The sequence below is a fragment of the Pelobates fuscus genome, chromosome 11 (genome assembly GCF_036172605.1).
Source record: "Pelobates fuscus isolate aPelFus1 chromosome 11, aPelFus1.pri, whole genome shotgun sequence".
Lineage (NCBI taxonomy): Eukaryota > Metazoa > Chordata > Amphibia > Anura > Pelobatidae > Pelobates > Pelobates fuscus.
Window position 1 is genome coordinate 18,748,589 of NC_086327.1, and position 16,661 is coordinate 18,765,249.

Genomic DNA, 16,661 nt, shown 5'->3' on the forward strand with positions numbered 1-16,661 from the left:
GGTGTGTTAGAGTGCAGGATTGGAGCAGAAAGGAATTGCAGAACTGAAAAAGTGTAGGATTGTAGCATTGTGTGTAGGAATTAAATAGTAAAGGAATGCAAGATTGAGAGATGGAAGGAGAGAAGCCCTGGTGGACTTAAGGAGTGCAGGAGGGCTGAAAGTGAAAGAGTGAAGGAGTGAAGGAGGGCTGACAGTGAAGGAGTGCTGATAGTGAAGGAGTGAAGGAGGGCTGACAGTGAAGGAGTGAAGGAGGGCAGGCAGTAAAGGAGTGCAGTGTAGTGACAGGAGTGCAGTGCAGGCAGTGACAGCAGGAGTGAAGTGCAGTGACAGCAGGAGTACAGTGGAGTGCAGTGCAGGCAGTGGAGTGCAGTGAAAGCAGGAGTGCAGGGCAGGCAGTGAAGGAGTGCAGTGCAGTGACAGGAGTGCAGTGCAGGCAGTGACAGCAGGAGTGCAGTGCAGACAGTGGAGTGCAGTGCAGCAGGAGTGCAGTGCAGTGACAGCAGGAGTGCAGTGCAGGCAGTGACAGCAGGAGTGCAGTGCAGGCAGTGACAGCAGGAGTGCAGTGCAGGCAGTGACAGCAGGAGTGCAGTGCAGGCAGTGACAGCAGGAGTGCAGTGCAGGCAGTGGAGTGCAGTGACAGCAGGAGTGCAGGCAGTGACAGCAGGAGTGCAGTGCAGACAGTGGAGTGCAGTGACAGCAGGAGTGCAGTGCAGTGACAGCAGTAGTGCAGTGCAGTGAAGGAGCGCTCAGTCCCTCTCCCCGCTGTCAGAGCACAGGAAGCCCGGTTTCCTCTGCTGTCTCTCCCAGCCGGGCTGGGCCGGGGCCCTGGAGACGTTGCCAGAGGAGCCCATGGGAAGGGGCGGCTGGCCTGTGTTTACAGCATGCCTTCCTGCATCCCGAGGGAAGGCAGCCCGCGGCGACATGCAGCCCAGGGAGCTGACCGAGATCTCCATCCTCACCTCCGGGGACAAGGCGCACTATGCCCGGCAGAGCCCCTCCGACAACCTGCGCCGGCTCAACAAGCGGAAGGCTCTCCTGGAGGAGAAGAAGCGGCTGTCAGCCTGGAGCCTGTTCTTCGCCCTGCTGGGAATCCTGCTCATGGTCCTCCACACAGAGCTGCTCTGGTTCGGCAGCTGCCAGGTGAGGGAGCACGTTTCGGGCTCTGTGTGAGCTCAGCACTTTACTGAGGCTGGCTGAGAGTCATGGGGAATGCAGTGCCCAGGGCTAATATATCCAGGGTGAGGGCAATGACAGCTGCTGGATGTAGGATGAATTTTACAGAGTTTACAGGACTCCGCAAACACCACCAGGTCATAAAGAAATAGTATATACAATAGCTAGATCTGTACATTTATATTATATATTATATAGAGCCAGATATAATATGCAGGGAGATATAATAAACCGCTAGATAATAACATACAGAGAGGTATAATATAATATACAGGGAGATATAATATACAGGGAGATATAATATAACATACAGGGTGATATAATATAATATACAGGGAGATATAACATACAGGGTGAAATAATAAACAGTTAGATATAATATACAGGGAGATATAATATAATATACAGGGAGATATAATATAATATACAGGGAGATATAATATACAGGGAGATATAATATAACATACAGGGAGATATAATAAACCGCTAGATAATAACATACAGGGAGATATAATATAATATACAGGGAGATATAATATAACATACAGGGAGATATAATATAATATACAGGGAGATATAACATACAGGGTGAAATAATAAACAGTTAGATATAATATACAGGGAGATATAATATACTGTTAGATATGTACAGTGTACATTTATATCAAATTGTCATTTTTACTTTCTAGAGAGAGCTCTGTAAACAATGTATCTGCAGATGATAACTAGAATCATACACCGTTCTATTCGCTCTTCTCTGACATAACGTTCCATTTCACTTACTGTCTGCATCCCCACTAGTGTTGAGAAAGCACAACAATGGTACCATGATGACGTTATACTCTGATCGTGGCGTCATCAGTCACCAACATTCTCTAACAAATCTGTGCCTCTGTAAATGTCATTTATTCTAAGCCACGATGGTGGGCAGGGAGTTTATAACTTTCACCAGCAAGCTCAGGGGGTTAAATCAACTGCAAAGTGAAAGATTAAAAAAAAAAAAAAAAAAAAGTAAAAAAAATAAACTTCTTCTCTCATCTGGTATCAAAATGGTTAACTAGAAACTGGTGATGTTAAGGGTTAAATATGTTTTATCAAACAGCTCCAGCACACGGGCTGTTAACAAGGTGTGAGTACTTTGTGTTACAGGGAGCCCCCTGCCCAAATCTGCAGAGTTTTGGTCAACATACCCTCCAATGACTCTGCTGAAACCTTTTCTTTGCTTTTCTTTGCTTGTTTTATGTGACACAAATAGAGTGCATATCCCTTTTAAACAACCTGTGTGATAGAGGTTTTTGCTGAATTTTGGAAACTTTTGAGAATTCTATAGATTTCCTATACTCCCTCAGTAAACATTAAATGCATATTATACCTTGCCATCACATTTGTTTGTAAAGTTTAAATAGGCAACTTGTTCCTCACCCATCTGTCAGGAGAAAGGTTGCATTGGACACCCTACCAGCTAAGAGTTCAACATAATATGAATGGAATTTACATCTTTGGCACTCAATAGGTTAACTTGATTGGCAGTGTGTGTTATAAATGGAAATATTTGAATTTCTCAATTTCTGGCACTGAAAGTCAGTGTATTTACAAAACAGTGAATTGTGTGAGTTGTCTGGTTATTCATTTGCCACAGTCCTTCTTACATCCTCCCCCTACCCCCCCTGCCCCACTCAAAAATGAGTATTTAATAAAGATATTTTTTAAATACTGGTTTTGACTGTGTTGGAATTCACTGAAATTTCAACTTAGTTAAGAGATGTACTGAGAAAAAGTATTATTTTTATTATTATTATTATTGCCATTTATATAGCGCCAACAGATTCCGTAGCGCTTTACAATATTATAAGAGGGAGATGTTTAACTATAAATAGGACAATTACAAGAATACTTACAGGAACGATAGGTTGAAGAGGACCCTGCTCAAACGAGCTTACAGTCTATAGGAGGTGGGGTATAAAACACATTAGGACTGGAAATAGCAATCAAATAAGGTTGGAGTGACGCAGAGCTGGAGGAGACAGTAGAGTTCTGCCCTTTAGGAGAGAGCAAGAGACAGGTATGTAAAGTAGAGGTTACTCTGGGAGGCCATAAGCTTTCCGAAAGAGATGGGTTTTAAGGCACTTCTTAAATGATTGAAGACTAGGGGAGAGTCTAATGCCGGTAGACAAGCTATTCAATAGAAGGGAGCCACCCGCTAGAAGTTCTGCAAGCGTGAGTTGGCCGTACGGGTGCGAGCAGCGGACAGGAGAAGGTCACGGGCAGAGCAGAGAGACTGAGAAGGGGCATGCCTATGGATCTGTGAAGAGATATAAGAGGGGCTAGAATTGTTCAATACTTTATAGGTATGGGTTAGCACTTTGTATTGACTCCTATAGGATACAGGAAGCCAATGTAAGGACTGACAGAGTGGTGAGGTGTGAGGGGACCGACTACAGAGGAAAATCAGTCTGGCGGCAGCATTCATTACAGACTGTAGCAGGGCAATACGGCTTTTGGGAAGACCAATTAGGAGAGGGTTACAATAATCCATGCGGGTAGCATCTTGCGTCAGAAAGGGGCGGATGCAGGCTATGTTTTTAAGATGGCATCTGCAGAATTTGACAACATGCTGGATGTGAGGCTCAAAGGTGAGTCCAGTATGATGCCAAGACAGCGCACTTGCAAGGATGGACTGATGTGGATACCACTAACTTGAAGGGAGAGCGAAAGAGGAGGATCAGATTTAGAGAGGAGAAAAGACAAGGAGCTCAGTTTTAGAGAGATTGAGTTTCAGAAAGCGGGAGGACATCCAGTCAGAGATGGAAGAAAGGCAAGCAGTGACGTTGCAGGATGGCAGAGGAGGGGTCCGGGGAGGAGAGATATATCTGGGTGTCATCAGCGTACAGGTGGTCGTGGAATCCAAATGAGGTAATAAGTTTGCCAAGAGAGGCAGTATAAAGATAAAATAGAAGGAGACCAAGGACAGAGCCTTGGGGAACTCCAACCGAGACAGGACGAGGGGGAGGAGGTATCCTTGGAAAAGGAGACACTGAATAAGCGTTGGGAGATGTAAGAGGACAGAGTCACAGAGACCGAGCGATTGAAGAGTTTGAAGAAGGAGAGCATGATCAACAGTGTCAAAAGCAGCAGAGCGGTCAAGAAGAATTAGTATGGAGTAGGGACTACTTTGACAGTCTCTGTATAATTCCTTTGAATAATACTAAATGAGGAACACAACCATAAAGAAAAAAAAAAATACTTTATTAGTACAGTACAATAGTTATCCCAAGTTTGTACCAAACAACATTAGCAATAATGTCAAACAATGCTCAATACAAAAAAGCATACAAGGTATACAATATTCACATGTATTCATGGAAAACAACCAAAAAAGTACAATAATGCTATTAGCCATATGGAATCACAATGATACCTTAAAGAAGCTGCTCAATATAAAAATGCAAGACAAAAAAAGAATGAAAAAAAAAATGATCAGACGTAGTGAGAAGATGGAGAAAGTCAAAATAGCCCCCAACGTTTCGGCAGTATTGCCTTTATCAAGGGAGCTTTCTCCCTCTTGAAGAAGATGGCGGCATCCACGAGGGACAGGTTCAGGTAAGTAGAACTCACCTTTTCTCCTCCCCCCCCCCCTCGGCCGCTGGGCCATCCAGCGGCGATGTCACCACTGGGGGTCTTTACGAATTCTGTAAAATCCCGAGACAGTGACAGGGCCGCTTTAAATAGCAACATATTTGGATGATGTAACATCCAGGATAATGGATACGTTGAATTCTCTGCAAAGCATGACCTCACTCTTCACTCCTACAGGGTTATTTACTAACGTGAGAATTCAAAGTAAATTTTACATTTAAAGGGACACTCCAGGCACCCAGACCACTTCTGCTCATTGGAGTGGTCTGGGTGCCAACTCCCACTACCCTTAACCCTGCAACTGTAATTATTGCAGTTTTTCATAAACTGCAATAATTACATTGCAGGGTTAACTCCACCTCTAGTGGCTGTCTACTAGACAGCCACTAGAGGTCACTTCCAGGGTTCTAGCACAGGAAACCTGTGCTAGAGCATCGCTGGACGTCCTCACGCTGTGTGAGGACCTCCAGCGTCGCTCAAAACCCCATAGGAAAGCATTGAAATGATTTTTCAATGCTTTCCTATGGGGAGACGTAATGCGCATGCGCGGCATTTCCGCGCATGCGCATTACGTCTCCTCGGCCGGTGGGCGAGATCAGTCTCGCCCACCGGCCGACGCAATCACTGGGAGGAGCGTCGCGGAGGCGGAGACAGCGGCGAGGGACATCGCCGCTGTCCCAGGTAAGTCACTGAAGGGTTTTTCACCCCTTCAGTAACCGGGGATTGGGGGGTGGGAGGGAGAGGGACCCTCCAGTGCCAGAAAAACGGATCGTTTTTCTGGCACTGGAGTTTCCCTTTAAGTCCAAGGTAGCCGAATTGAAAGCAAAGCTGACTTAGAGTGATTTTCCAATTTAGAAATGTGACGACTCCTTAAACTCGTTACGAATTCACACTCAAGTGAATAGCCCTGTTAATTTTTGTATTTTGATTCCATCGACTGATGAAATGTGCTTTGTTAGAGTGCGTGCTTACATTTGCATTATAACATTTTCAGCCAACTGCAGTTGTTCTGCTGTTCTTATCCGAACAGTCCAGCTGTGTTCCGAGAGTCTTGGCCCATTCATTCCAGCTGTTGAATGATTTATTTTGTAATATTTTTACTAGTCTGACTCTAACACATTCCGATTAGTCACGATGGTGTCTTAGTCATTCTATGGACATAATGTATTCCGATATTTTATTTAATAGAAAAAGACGTTCAACTATTGAAACCAGAATATCAAAACGTCTCGGTCAAATATTTGCAGGCAGTGGCATCAAATTTCCTAAAGAGGTAAATCACTAAGCTGGGAATTGTGGCACGTTGCCAATTGAGTTGCTAAATCTTCTCCAACATATCATTTTTTTTTCACTTGCCTTACATGTTGCAAATAGTTTGTGGATTCGTCTCACATGACGGGTCTATTCACATACTGTAAATTGTCTGCTTTAGCCAGGGGGAAATCGAGTTTTAGCCTGAAATAGTTACGTAGAAAAATTCTTAAATTCTGCTATTTTCCCAGCTTGGTTAATATGGCCTCAAACTTTAGGTTCCTGGTCAGATTTCAACCAATGAAAGTTCAGTGATTAACCCTGTTTCTGTTTAGGGAATAACTCACATATCTTACATATAGCAAAATGTGCAGCGCTAGATTATATCCCAGATCGTCCACACAATCATTGTACGATAAATTAAACCGGTGCCACGATTACATTTCCCTAAACTTATGTTGAGCAGAAGTATGAAGGACAAGATCGGACCTCACAAAATAGAGATTAAGGCTTATGATTGGTGGAGCCCTTTCCTGGTCTAAGCAGAGGTTACTGTTGATTGTTTGTGAATGAAAGTGCAGTAACGTGTTTTAAAAGTTGGTTTTTTTTTTTTTTTGTGCATGTATATCTTTTTTTCTATTATCTATATAATGCAATGCTTCTTAATGTTTTTTTTTTTTTACCCAAATTATATACATAGCATTAGCGATGCATTCTTCAACTATACTTTTTATATATTTTTATGAAATAAATAGATTCTCCCTGTGTGGAAGTGGGTCCAACCAGGGGCGTACCTAGAGCATTTGGCACCTGCGTCGGGTACTATTTTTGGCATCCCACCTCCCACTTTAAAATGTAAAAAACAATCATCATTTTTAAAATGTATTTAGCACTGAGCAGTGTTTGTGTGTTTGGATGTTAGCATGTTTTTGTATGGAGTATGTTTGAGTGAATGTAGGGGTGTGTTTGTATGTAGTGTTGGCGTTTGAATGCAAGCAACCATTTGTGTGTAGTGTGGTTTTCGAATGCAGTGGTGTGGTTATATATAATAGTGTGGTTTGTATGTAGTGTTGACGTTGAAATGCAGGGGTGTATTTGTGTGTAGTGTTGGCGAGATTCTCAGATGTCTGCACATAAACACAATGACACACATGCAGATACATATATACTCATGCAGATACATAGACACACAGATACACTGACACACATGCAGACACATTGGACTCTAGGAACAATATATGAGGGGGGGCACATAAGATACCACAGTCAAAACTGGGGGGCACTAAAACTTTTCACTTGGAGATGGGGTAATATGCTGCCATTTACTGTCTGATGCCAGCATGCTGTGTTCTGCATGCTGCCACCCGGCAACAAATTTGCATAGAATTCACATTAACCACCCAGATTTATTGTTATGGGCTGGCTGACACCTCTTAACTTTGATCTTTGTTTATCAGATAACTCCCCTATTTGTTATCCTTATGTGGGATTGCTTTATTTAAGGACACCAAATAAGGGAACTATCTGCTAAACAGCACCCTAATTTGGTATCTTTAACCCCTTAAGGACACATGACATGTGTGACATGTCATGATTCCCTTTTATTCCAGAAGTTTGGTCCTTAAGGGTTAAATATGTAGATCTCACATAAGGGCACCAATTTAGGGAATTATCTACTAATGTCACAGGCAGTCAGACACAATCACAGTTACACACACACACACACACACACACACACACACACACACACACACAGTGCACACTCTCTCTCAGTTACTGGAGGAGTGAAGTCACTGAAGTCCCTGGTGTGTAGTTGTTGGGGAAGCAGGGACTCCTTCCTGCTTCCCCTCTGTGTGCAGCAATAATGGATGGAGGCCACTTTTAGCTCCGCCCCTGCTGCCGATTTGGCTCCGCCTACAGCTCTCTCCGAGAAGTTCTCCTGCTCCTGCTCCTGCTCCTGTCACCTGCACGTGTGAGCTGTGTTGGCTTCTCAGCGCCCCTACTGCCATGGCGCTCTGTGCAGCCACACAGCTCACTCCTCCCCAAAGCAAGCTGTATTGCCCCCTCCCCCCCTTAGTATGCCACTGGGTCCAACTATGCCTGAAAAGGCAGTTTTGTTACAGTAAACATTGTATTCATGCATCCACACATTTTAAATGGACAGTGATACACTTTAACGTTAGGGGTAAGACTGGGGGAAATTTACCAATAACTACAATGTAACAAAAATGTCACTTATTTCCACAGACTGATTTCTAAACACTTCTAGACACATTACCGTGCGTGTTATTGCTGTGGAGCACCAATAATATTGAGCTCCGAAAAGATGGACACTAAGACAGAAAAGAGGGACAGAGGGACTGAAATAGGGAATGTCCTTTCTAAATAGTGAGACAGTGCTGGTTCCTGGACTAAGAATGAATTAAAAATGGTGGAACTTTCAGGCTGGAGTATACGTTTAAAATATGTAAATATAGATGGAAAATAAGAAAATTACAATCTATTCATTGTATTTATTGTTGTTTGTGCAGACGCGTTTCGCAGTCAGCTTAGAGCAGATATGAACTATTCATTAAACAAAAACCCATTGGCTATTGACCCAGGAATTGCACATTGTAGGCCAAAGTAGTCCAATAGGAAATAATAAATTGCCCAAATTGTTATGTGTCCAGCTATTCCTAGCTATATTAGCCCAAAGCTTGCTATTTCCTCGTTATCTACAATTCCTAGTTTAGTTTATAATTCAGGCTGTCTTTACAGTCACATATTGATAAATTCCTTTGGAAAGGCTGAGGGATTAAAAGGACACTCTAGGCACCAGCACCACTACAGCTTTATGCAGTGGTTCTTGGGCCCTGATACTTTCCCTGCAGACTCAGTAGTGCAAACAGTACATCTCCACTCACTTCACAGACTCATTGACTCAATGCTTCTCAACGTGGAGATGGGGATTGGCACAGTGTGTTGCTTGCTGCGCATGCGCACTATCCCCGAAATGCAGTGAACTGAAATCCAAATCTCACAAGTAAGGCAAAAATAGCCATGCTGTGACTATAGCTGAGCTGTAGAATTTCTCCAAATCGTTACTGACATTATTTTAGCTGAAAGTTTGCAATTGATTCTAATCTGGAGCTTAGTGAAGCCCAAGAGAAGAGCATGAATGTGCTTTGGGGATAGTACCCATGCACAGAAAATATATTGAAAAATTAGAACAACTTAGGAGTGAGGAAGAGAAGAGGAACAGACTGAAGTAATGTAAGTATAGGGTGGCAAAAACACTTTAATATGCACAGCAAGAGCACAGAGAGATGCAGCACCCTGGCACCTGGAAACATATCTTCTGTGTTAAACCGGCCAAAACAGTTTACTGCTTGAAGCTAAAACATTGCTAGGGGACTCTAGGCACCATATCTACTTCATTGACCTGAAGTGGTTATAGTCCCTGAAGTGTTCCTTTAATTCCATCGTTTATTAGGCGCAGACATTTAACATTTAATTTAGGAGTATGTTGAAATTCTTGGTCTCGGAGTTAGCAGCATAATTCCATAATTAGACATGCTTATATCTCTCCTCTGCATCCTACCTCCTCTCATTTACCTGGTCCGCTCTTTTCACAGACAGCAGTGCCAACTTCCACGCTGGCACATTTTATTAGACATCACATGCTCCAGAAAACAATAGTGCCATAATCATTTCAGCTGTTGCAAAAACCATTTACTTGAGTGGCAGTTAATGAAGAGGATATGAAAAAAAAAAAAAAAACCAAAACATACTGAACGCTGAAGGCTCTTGTCTAACAGTTTACATTAAATAGAAAATTAGGGGAGGGCTGTAGGGGGGCTAGCACAAAGAAATGGCACAAAACTCACAGATCACTGTGGATGGCCCTAGGTCATGGAGCCTGTATTATATGGGTTTGGAAAATAGATGCAGACTTTTCTTCCTGCGGTTCTGTTTCCACTAATCCAGTGTGTATTATGTATTTCATAAGCATGCTTCCAGTGGGAGAGTCCTGTTTCAGAGTCTTGTTTCAAAGTCCTGATTTAGTTCCCCGGTGTCCTGGGGTAGCACAGCGAAGGTCTTTGGCAGCATAGCGTAGGAACATCATTGCACGCACTCATACTGTGCTGTGGGTACTGGCCCAGGCAGAGATCACTTTAGTAACATGGTTCTATATGTTGGGGGAAGGTCAGGTGGCTGTCTGTGGTGCCAAGCTGATGAACCCCTTCATTGATTGGGCACACACACTTCATGGGCAGGCACTTCCTGCCCTCTTATGAGTGTTAAAGGGATACTATAGTCACGCAGACCACTTCAGCTCAATGAAGTGGTCTGGGTGCCAGGTCCCTCAGGTTTTAACCCTTCAGATGCAACCATAGCAGTTTCAGAGAAACTGCTATGTTTACATTTGGGGTTAATCCAGCCTCTAGTGGCTGTCTTCTGGACAGCCACTAGAGGCGCATCTGCGACGCTGGAGGCACATTTCGCCTCCATCGCGCCGAGCGTCCATAGGAAAGCCAGTGACCGCTATGTTTTCCTGATACTATAGTGATCCTTTAATAGTGAGGCAAGTTGCGTAACCGGCAGGTTGAAGTTCTGCCCCCACCCGTCCTGACTCCATACCACCCATGTCTCATCTCCTCCTGCAGTTACTTGTACCCATGTCCCCCTTGCAAGCCCTTCTGTGTAGCAATTAGAGAGCCAATATCTCGGGTTTAATTGTAATTAACATGTCCTTGTAGCACATTATATTTTTTTAAGTAATTTGTCAAAAATGTAAATTAATAATATTTTTTCTTTGATTTTTGTTCTGGCAGTATTTATAATTTATGTTGGTCTTTTCTACTATATATTACTTTTGTGAATTTTCTAGCATTTTTTTTTTTTGTCTTTTGTCTTATTTTCTTGTATAATACATTACATTTATTAAAGGAACACTATAGGTACCCAGACCAGTTCAGCCCATTAAAGTGATCTGGGTAAAGTGTCCCTATTGCTCTTAGTGGTGCAATGTAAAACATTGCGTTTTTAGAGAAACTGCATTGTTTACATTGCAGTATTAAGACGGCCTCTAGCGGCGCTTCCGGAATGCTACTGGACTTTTGGCCGGCTCTACCTACAAGGGGAGAAGCTGACTACATCTGTCACAATTGAATTATGTCAGTTTTGCACGGAATTAACATTAGGCAGCCTGGAACAGAAGTCACATGTGCCAGAGGTGCATCTAGACCAAGGCAACAATTATTGCAGATTACTGTGTGTTGGCAGCGATTCTAGTTGAAACACTGCACATTCTCTCCTAAGAGAGTGTGTTCGTTTGGCATCTGATATCGTTATAAAGAACAAGTCCTGTTATTCATTCATTTTTATATAAATAAATCTGCATTGTCAGTAGGTTAGACTCAGTGTGTTCAGTCTACCAGCAAGCTGAACACTCATATTTACATTTAATCATAATCTTAAATATCGTTTCAAATAGATTTGTGTTTGTAAAGCATTTACCCAAGGGGGCAGGGGGTTAGTTATTTGTAAAATCGTTTCTCATTGTCATTTCTGAATTTTTTTTAGTTCGGCTAGAGGGGCAAAAAGTTGTAAAACCACTTTGAAATCCTCAGAATTGGCACACTTGTAAATCACCTTAACTTTGTGCACACGACATGATAATTGACACTGAACTCTGCAGGAGTAAATAGCTGCAGTGACACATATAATGCAGCAATTAAAAACCAGCAATAAAGGACTCCTTAATTATTATTTTTTTTTTTGGGGGGGGGGGGGTTGGAGGAGTGGGTCTGCGGCCAGCGGTGGCGCTGTTATGATACACTTTAGATGATTTACTAATAATAATTCATACAACTAAAATGTAATTATGTAATTTAAAAAACAAGAACAATGTATCTTATTTACACAGACTGATTTCTAAACAAATTTATTGTAGTTTAAAGACACATTACTGGGAGTGTTATTGCTGTGGGGCTCTGTTATACACTCAGACACATTACTGGGAGTATTATTGCTGTGGAGCTCTGTTATACACTCAGTCACATTACTGGGAGTATTATTGCTGCGGAGCTCTGTTATACACTCAGACACATTACTGGGAGTGTTATTGCTGTGGAGCTCTGTTATACACTCAGTCACATTACTGGGAGTATTATTGCTGCGGAGCTCTGTTATACACTCAGACACATTACTGGGAGTATTATTGCTGTGGAGCTCCGTTATACACTCAGACACATTACTGGGAGTATTATTGCTGTGGAGCTCCGTTATACACTCAGACACATTACTGGGAGTATTATTGCCGTGAAGCTCGGTTATACACTCAGACACAATACTGAGAGTATTATTGCTGTGGAGCTCTATAATACACTCAGACACATTACTGGGAGTATTATTGTGGTGGAGCTCTGTTATACACTCAGACACATTACTGGGAGTATTATTGCTGTGGAGCTCTGTTATACACTCGAACACATTACTGGGCGGAGCTCTGTTTTACACTCAGACACATTACTGGGAGTATTATTGCTGTGGAGCTCTGTTATACACTCGGACACATTACTGGGAGTATTATTGCTGTGGAGCTCTGTTATACACTCAGACACATTACTGGGAGTATTATTGCTGTGGAGCTCTGTTATACACTCGAACACATTACTGGGAGTATTATAACTGCGGAGCTCTGTTTTACACTCAGACACATTACTGGGAGTATTATTGCTGTGGAGCTCTGTTATACACTCGGACACATTACTGGGAGTATTATTGCTGCGGAGCTCTGTTATACACTGACACATTACTGGGAGTATTATTGCTGTGGGGCTCTGTTATACACTCAGACACATTACTGGGAGTATTATTGCTGTGGAGCTCTGTTATACACTCAGACACATTACTGGGAGTATTATTACTGCGGAGCTCTGTTATGCATTCAGACACACCAACAATATGGAGCTCCTAGAAAAAAAAGAACATTAGAATAGAAAAGAGGGAGAGAGGGATCTGGGCACAAAATATGGAATGTCCCTCCAAAATAGGGAATGTACCTCCAAAACTGGGACAGTTGGGTAGTATGTATATCTAATACATCCTATTTCATTCTCACTCCTCTATACACACATAATCAGAGTCAGCAACCAGCTATTTGTATGAGTGAGAGAATGTGTATATGCAAGTGACTGTAAATGTTTGACTGAGTGTGATGAGAGCTGCATTCCACAGCAGCTGGAGTGCACGTTAACTGATTGTCTCTGTCCTTTCCAGATGTTTTAGAACTGTTTACTGCATTTTTTTGTAAAATAACGCACACATGCACACATACAATTTTCTCTATAGATGTGTATCTTGTTGACTTTTTGTACTCTAAAAGTCAAGGTATATATTTCACAATATAAATATAAATGATTCACCAGCGTTTTAGAATAAGCAGACACCAGTAACCTTGAAACTATTAACCCAAATGTTTCTCTATACTGTACAACAGTTCTTCCCAGCCTAGACTTTCTGTGGCTGTCCAATCACAGACTTTACACTGCAGCTCAATAAGAGGTCTTTGCAAGCAGGTGCTCTGAGTTTTGTTCCACTGAGTTAAAAATCCAGGAAGTGTCTGATTGACAGCCAGGTGGATGTTACAAGATTAATTTATAAAAGTAAATATATATATAGTGTGACTTTCAATATTTTAAAGTACTCTGGTTTATTTAACATGACTTTCCTTTAGGTGTAGAAACCCAAAAGATCTCCTCAAAAATCTTCAACAAATATTAAAATGTAAAAATATATTATCCTGCCAGGCAAGAAATGGCACAACAGCAGAAATTCATTATATACGCCAAACGGTCACTCAGAATTTTGAAAAAGAAAAAGAGCCTTAAAGGGACACTATAGTCACCTGAACAACTTTAGCTTAATGAAGCAGTTTTGGTGTATAGAACATGCCCCCGCAGCCTCACTGATCAATCCTCTGCCATTTAGAAGTTAAATCCCTTTGTTTATGAACCCTAGTCACACCTCCCTGCATGTGACTTGCACAGCCTTCCATAAACACTTCCTGTAAAGAGAGCCCTATTTAGGCTTTCTTTATTGCAAGTTCTGTTTAATTAAGATTTTCTTATCCCCTGCTATGTTAATAGCTTGCTAGACCCTGCAAGAGCCCCCTGTATGTGATTAAAGTTCGATTTAGAGATTGAGATAGTTTGAGATAGTCAATGAGATAGCCACTAGAGGCTGGATTAACCCATAGGTAAAAATAGCAGTTTCTCTGAAACTGCTATGTTTACTGCAAAAAGGGTTAAACCTGGATGGACCTGGCACCCAGACCACTTCATTAATCTGAAGTAATCTGGGTGCCTATAGTGGTCCTTTAATACATTTGCATTGTGCACTTTACTTGGTTGGAATTTTACTGGATTGCACTTTGTCTCATCTCATTTTGAAATAAATAAACCTCAAGACCTGGGACAGATCCACATCAATTATACTTAAAGGAACACTATAGTCACCTAAATTACTTTAGCTAAATAAAGCAGTTTTAGTGTATAGATCATTCCCCTGCAATTTCACTGCTCAATTCACTGTCATTTAGGAGTTAAATCACTTTGTTTCTGTTTATGCAGCCCTAGCCACACCTCCCCTGGCTATGATTGACAGAGCCTGCATGAAAAAACTTTCAAACAGATGTAATTTACCTTAAATAACTGTAGACATACACTGACACACACTGCAACACACACTCATGGTATACACATGCTGACACACACACTCGGACACAATATGCACACACTATTATACACACACTTAGACAAAGTATACAAACAATTACACACACACGCACGCACACACGCAGGCACAGACAACATTATGAACACACTGATGTATACAGACTTAGCTAAAGTATACACACACAGACAACAGTATGCACACACTGCTATACACAAACTTAGATAATGACACACTGCTATACACACAGTACCACACATACACCACGCTAGATGCACAGTCAGAGTTGTAGAAAAGGCCCATCCTTGTAAAGTTACTTTTATTTATAATTCTTCTAAGAAAGTCGCTGATTGAACATGTGATAGTGTTCGCACTATTTCCATTTATAAGAAAATATCAGGAAGGGAAACTATGACTTTCTCACTGCTTCACAGTAACACCCAGAGAGCACAGTCAGCACTGTGTGAGACTTTAGTTTTAGTTCCATATAGGCTCACATTCCAAATATCCTTCCGATAACAAATACATCTCACAGAGCGCTATTTACTAAAGTGAGAATTGCCTGGAATTCAGGGTGAATTACAATTTTAAGGTCAAAGTTGTCAAATTGGAAAAACCTTTCAAGTCTATTGGCTGGCTATTCTCCCAGTTTGGGTTATTTTCAGTTACATATGAATTTCAGAAAATTCTCACATTGGTGAATAACCTTGGCAGTAACATCTATTACTATTCAGCTGCCGATTTGGTTCATTCCGAGATTGTCCCACTAGGAGAAAGGTGCTATAGAAATACTAGTTATTATTATTATAGTATGTATGGGTGTATCACAGAGCTCCAGCACTAAACCTCACTGCAATATGTAGTATGTATCACAGAGCTCCAGCACTAAACCTCACTGCAAAATTTAGTATGTATCACAGAGCTCCAGCACTAATCCTCACTGCAATATGTAGTATGTATCACAGAGCTCCAGATCTAAACCTCACTGCAATATGTAGTATGTATCACAGAGCTCCAGATCTAAACTCACTGCAATACGTAGTATGTATCACAGAGCTCCAGCACTAAACCTCACTGCAAAATGTAGTATGTATCACAGAGCTCCAGATCTAAACCTCACTGCAATATGTAGTATGTATCACAGAGCTCCAGCACTATACCTCACTGCAAAATGTAGTATGTATCACAGAGCTCCAGCACTAATCCTCACTGCAATATGTAGTATGTATCACAGAGCTCCAGATCTAAACCTCACTGCAATATGTAGTATGTATCACAGAGCTCCAGCACTAAACCTCACTGCAATATGTAGTATATATCACAGAGCTCCAGCACTAATCCTCACTGCAATATGTAGTATGTATCACAGAGCTCCAGATCTAAACCTCACTGCAATATGTAGTATGTATCACAGAGCTCCAGCACTAAACCTCACTGCAATATGTAGTATATATCACAGAGCTCCAGCACTAAACCTCACTGCAATATGTCTGGTGGCTATAGCAGGGACCCAGGAGTTATCTTGCACCCTCCAGAAGCAGCATGCTCTTTCCTCTCGCGAGCCGGGATAGCATTGCCCCGCGGGTTGCCATGGCAACGCTCCGGCATGCATTGCGTGCCGTGCGGAGTGTTGCCATAGCAACCCGTGGCAACGCTCCCGTGGTTTTTGACAGGAAAAGACATGCTGCTGCTGGAGGGTGCAAGATGACTCCTGGTTCCCTCTTCACCATGCAAGAAGACACAAGGGCAGCAGGAATCAACATGCTGCCCCGGGCACCACCCTAATCGGTGGCACATGGGTTGGACCGCCCTCTCAGCCTCCCCCCATTAGTTCGCCACTGCTCACACATATATACATACACATTAGGACCCATACACTC

At 42.2% G+C, this 16,661-nt stretch overlaps 1 protein-coding gene across 3 annotated transcripts in view; it reads left to right on the forward strand.

The window, feature by feature from the left end:
• The first annotated feature begins 290 nt into the window (after positions 1-290).
• The window catches only part of KCNN4 (potassium calcium-activated channel subfamily N member 4), a 63,124-nt gene continuing 46,753 nt past the window's right edge, over positions 291-16,661 (forward strand). The window contains exons 1-2 of one of the 3 annotated variants that reach the window (XM_063437186.1): positions 291-323; positions 726-1,140. In XM_063437186.1, the coding sequence (XP_063293256.1) occupies positions 850-1,140 (291 nt within the window). In that variant the 5' untranslated portion in view covers positions 291-323; positions 726-849. Of the gene's footprint in view, positions 324-475; positions 494-677; positions 1,141-16,661 lie in introns of those variants that run through there. The other 2 variants (XM_063437187.1, XM_063437185.1) reach the window with 2 other exon arrangements.